The sequence below is a fragment of the Cornus florida genome, unplaced genomic scaffold (assembly GCF_030987335.1).
Source record: "Cornus florida cultivar Cherokee Brave unplaced genomic scaffold, ASM3098733v1 CherokeeBrave_3.0.0_Hap2_Chr03, whole genome shotgun sequence".
NCBI classification, from domain to species: Eukaryota; Viridiplantae; Streptophyta; class Magnoliopsida; order Cornales; family Cornaceae; genus Cornus; species Cornus florida.
Window position 1 is genome coordinate 31,859,640 of NW_026775573.1, and position 5,493 is coordinate 31,865,132.

Sequence of the window (5,493 nt, forward strand, 5' to 3'; positions counted from 1 at the left end):
TTATTTATAGAGGTATACAAAACCTAAATTATTTAAGCCCTAACAGAATCCTAACCGACCCAGAGAAAACTTAATTTAAACCCTGCATCGGCTACCTACGTGCCCTCTAAGAACAAAACCCTAATTATATTTTCATAACGAATAATTAATTAAAATACTTTCTAAATTAAAACATTTAATAATCAATTCAATTAAAGAAAACAATAAATTCCAATGTAACGTAAAACAGAAAATAAAAACAAGTTTATAATTAATACAGAAAATAAAATACAATTTAATAATTAATTAATTCACAAAATCACCATTAAATAACAAGTCATCAATTATGGCAAATAAACACGTCAATCAACAAATTAAACAATTTTAAATTCAAATACAATTTAATAATTCAATTAAAACAATAAATTAAATACCAGGACTATTCTTTTGAAACCAGGACTATCCTTTTGAAATTAGGGGTATTACAGTCCATCATCCGATTTTGCAGACATATGAGAGGGTTGAAAATCGTTTCCGCTGTACTTCTCTCCAAACTAAGTTTCTATATCTGGTATGTCTTCTATCAATTTATGCATTTAAATTAATGTGTTTATTTATGTTAGAATTTTCTTACATCCTTTACTCCTTAGATTTCATCAAAACATTTTGAATAACCTATCCCAACAAAGAATACAATTATCATCAAAATAATATAGAGCGCTTAGGGATTGGCTCAATGAACATTTTGGTAACACATAGTTGTAATTAGTCATGTTGAAGGTGATATTTTGGTAATTGGCTCAATGAACATTTTGATTGTATTCATGCCGAATGAATTGGAAGCAATCATACAATCCTGCAAGTCCTCATCACAGGCTATTAATACCTGATCATCTCCATCATTATATGTGATATTATAAGTTCCAACATCTAACTTCAACCTCTTGAAAACATTCTCTTCCAACTCCACTATTCTTGATGTTAAAGGTAGTTGAAATTTTATCACATAATCTCCATATTTCGCCTTTATAGTCATGTGAGCAACAGTAGCCACGAGTTTCTTAGCAAGCAAATCTGAACATGGAACGTCTGGTCGAGAGGGAGAGCAGCTAATTTTATTTCTCTTGCCTTGTGGCCAGCGGTGGATTTTATTCTCTCTGCATTTACGCTTAAACGTAGATCTGCTCACTGCAAAAATAAGAATTCAATAACAAAAACTCATATAGTTTGTAAGTGCAAAAGATGAATCTATTAGTTCTAGAAGAAGAAACTCAAAAATTGAAAATAATAAAAGCAAGATTACAAGCAATAATTTCAATTAGTGTAACTTACCACCAAAAATTTGTGCAACATCTTCAAGTTTCTTTCCGAAATGTTTTTTGAGTTCCTCATAAGTAATTGAATTTGCCTCATCTAAACAAGAAGCAGGAGTGTTGTTTTGTTGTGCATTAACAACAATCCTTCCATTGCTGATATCATCATCTTCGAGCATTAGTTGCTGATTTGATGAATGTGGCTGCATCGTTTCTTGTCCATTTTGTAAGCCTCCAGACCTAGACGGAGATCTAGTACTTGGGCATTGAAAAGAAGCAGGTTCCTGATTCATGCAAGGTTTAATAACTTCAATTGATAATCCCTTCTCAAGTTCTTCTCCAGAAGCAAGCTTAAAGCGGGGGAAATGCTGCTTCATTGTTTTCAATATCGAGCAGAAGAAGGTACTTGGATCTTCATCACATGTAATTTCATGATGCAGAAAAAATTCTAGTACGAAATCATCGTGTCTAGTGCAAGTATTTTGCAAGCAAATAGTGAAACAGCCGACTAACCCAAAACGGCGTGCCTCAGGCAAAAATGGATATTCAGATAGGCTGAATTGTGTTATATCTCTACAAAAGCATAGTTTTCGTGACAGATATGCCCTCCCAACAATTCCCTGCCCCTTCTGTAAGTTATTTAGTGTGCATATCCCTAAGAATTTCGCTGTAGGATTACTGTTATCTTGACCATAGGAGGCTGCCCTTTGAAAATGTAGGACTTTTCCCATGCTGCTTGTATCAAACGTATCAGAGCTATTGTCCATACTACCATCATCGGCCACAGTCCGGTGATGCCTACACGGAACCCACATCTGAGCCGAAGGTAACTTGTGAGTACTGCACACCACTTTCAACCATTTGTAGATTTCATCCCGTGCATCTCGATTACCTTTGTTGTCAATCTGAATTTCAAGTGTTGTTTAGTATAGACATTTGTTAAGGAGAACAAAGTATTGATCGAAAACATATAAATGAGGAAAGAAGAGAACCATATCTCACATTTGCATTTTATACAACTGTAACTTACCTAAGACCTTAAACAATCACACCAAGAACTTTTCAGACCAACATCCTGCAGCAAGAGAAGTGAAAGTGAATAATTTTGTAAGGTTTAAATTAACGATAAGGTAAATTCATATCATCTCCAAAAACACGGATCCTCTCTTGTGCTACAGGATGTCCTATGCAGTGACGGACCCAGAAAACTTGGTGAGAGGGGGCGAATTTTTAATTTGTGGGTACAAAATTATATGATGGGTTTATTTTTGTAATTTTAGTAGGGTTTTTTTCATAAATTTTAAAAAAATATAAGTATAAAATGAAAAAAAAAAATCAGTGGGGCAAATTATAATTATAGTGGGGCATCTTCATAAATTATCAAAATTTGAAGTATAAAATGCTAAAAAACAAAGAATCCAGTGGGGGCGAATTGTCATTTTAGGGGGGGCATTTTCATAAATTTTAAAAACATTAGGGTATAAAATGAAAATATTAAAAATTCAGGGGGGGCATCTGCCCCCCCTAGTCCCCTGCTGGGTCCGTCCCTGGTCCTATGCCAATTGCCAACACAACAAGATCGCTGAGGCAACAATTTTACATAGTTGATTCATAAGCGTGGCAAACACAAGATCCCAACACAAGCGGTGATTTTCATTTCATCTCCAAATATGATGCATTCATATCTGATCAGCTAAGTTCTCATCAAATTAATCAGAAGAATATAGATACAAATTAGTGTTTTCAACAAACCTTGAGTGCATTCCTCAAAAAGTAATTACACGTCCAGTCTAAAGTGATGTTACGTGTATTATTAGTTACGAACTCAAGTACTCCAACACAGTCCTTGGACCAGGGTTGAAACACCGGGAAAGCAACAGAAGCCTCAATATCGCAAGTTATAGCAAAATTACGCTGTGGGTACTCTTTGCTGGAGTAGTATCGCACATCTGTAGTGCCCTCTTGCGATTTTTGGCGGAACACACGGCCTGGGATTCCAAGCTGTTCTTCATCCCCGTCCACAATAAATTTACATTCCAAACAGTGCTTCCTATACCCGAGAAGTCGTTCATCAAGTTGAGTAAGAGCAAAAGGTTGGTCTGAAGTTACAAGGAAACGCCCAGTTTCTGTTCTGATGGGTGCCCATGTTGGAAATAGTGGCCTAGTTACACACACAACACTATACTATTTGGAAGAGAATAGAAATGGAGGAAAATACTTTTTATTTCACTTTTTATCTATTATTTGACTAGAGTACATGAATATATAGGCCTCACATATGTATGTGTAACCATTACATTTAAATGTCCATAACTCTCCTATCTCCCACTAAATAATCTTCAATATGCATAACTCCCACTAACATAGTATTTGTTAGGTTTAACTCTCATGACTCTTTATTTTACATAACCTTAACTCCCACTAAGACAATTTACTATCCACTAACATGCTAAATTAACACATGCATCATGGATACAAAAATACTTAAAAATACTAAATACTAAAATCAAGTTTATTTTCAACACCCCCCTTTAAACTTGATTTTGTAACTTGAAAAACCTTCTTATTAATCTTGGGGGCTTGATCAAAAGTTCGATAGTTGATCTTCAATTCCACCTCCTTCAATAGCTTCAATCTTCTTGGCCATTTCCATTGATGTGTAGGGCTTGTGAAACTTCTTCAAATGCTTGTTTGATGTCTTCACATAATCATATATCATCCTCTTTATACAAGCACACCATTGATCTTTTTTCTTCTTAAATTTTTTTATGGATTTTCAACTTCACATATACTTCTTCTTTAGAGTCAAAAAATAATTCCATATTCACCCAACCTGTATCAATTATAAAAATCTCCAAACTATTTTTTAAAAAATAATATGAGAATTTCTTATCATCCTGGGCTTCAATCTCATACTTCTTTGGAACAACTTTCTTTAAGAGAAGTTCATCATTCTCCACAAAATAAGCATTATTTGATGAATATGAAGAAATAATAATTTCATCAAATAAGTCAAATATAACTTCTTTGAAGGTGGAATTTGTAACCATACCTGAAGATGTTAATTCACCAACTTGAACTTTTGCCTTTTCTTTAGCACTTCCTTCTTCTAAATCTTCTATTTTCACTTCATCCTCCTTCACTTTTTCAATCTCTTCTTTAACACCTTTTCTTACCTCTTCCTTATTCACCATTTCAAATTCTCCTTCAACTTTTGAATCTCCAAAATCTTCAACTTCTTTTGCACGATACACCTCTTCATTCTCCACAACTTTGTCTTCAAGACTTTCATAATCATCTTTCGTAAACTCATCATTCTCAAAGCATTGTACCCAATACTCCATGGGTAGTGATTCACCTTTATGATTGGAAACAATGGTCTCGAGCATCTTCCAAATACAACTTGGAGTTTTGGACTCTCCAAAATACTCCCAAATTTCTTGATGTATTGCCTTTTGCAACACTACAAATGCCTTATCTTCTTTCTTTTCATGAAGCTTGTTGGATATACCATTCTTTGGCTCTTCTCCAACAACATCCCACAAATCGCATGCTTTGAGGTATGAAGTCATGATGATTCTCATTCTCTTGTAATTAGAGAACATCATCTTTTCACTAAGAAAATACATTTTTTCCCCTTCATCATCATCAAGGAGAAACATGTTTTTCTCAAATGTTGAACCTTCTAGGATCAACTTCGTCTGGCCTTCAGGATCGTCTAGGCTCTGATACCACTTTGTTGGAAATAGTGGCCTAGTTACACACACAACACTATACTATTTAGAAGAGAATAGAAATGGAGGAAAATACTTTTTATTTCACTTTTTATCTATTATTTGACTAGAGTACATGAATATATAGGCCTCACATATGTATGTGTAACCATTACATTTAAATGTCCATAACTCTCCTATCTCCCACTAACATAATCTTCAATATGCATAACTCCCACTAACATAGTATTTGTTAGGTTTAACTCTCATGACTCTTTATTTTACATAACCTTAACTCCCACTAAGACAATTTACTATCCACTAACATGCTAAATTAACACATGCATCATGGATACAAAAATACTTGAAAATACTAAATACTAAAATCAAGTTTATTTTCAACAGCCCAAAACTGAATTAGGATTTTATCCAAACCGCAATTATCACGGTAGCGTAGAAGTGCATATTTGATCTTCTCAGTAATCGCT

The 5,493-nt window shown here is 34.2% G+C and overlaps 1 protein-coding gene across 1 annotated transcript; it reads right to left on the reverse strand.

The window, feature by feature from the left end:
* Window positions 1–618: 618 nt before the first annotated feature.
* On the reverse strand, window positions 619–4,636 carry LOC132301387 (protein NLP7-like). Its single transcript, XM_059798644.1, has 5 exons — window positions 4,345–4,636; window positions 3,045–3,391; window positions 1,312–2,197; window positions 866–1,167; window positions 619–654 (listed from the first exon to the last, which is right to left on the reverse strand). Exons 1-5 carry the CDS (start codon window positions 4,634–4,636, stop codon window positions 619–621), a joined length of 1,863 nt encoding a protein of 620 aa, XP_059654627.1.
* Window positions 4,637–5,493: the final 857 nt, after the last annotated feature.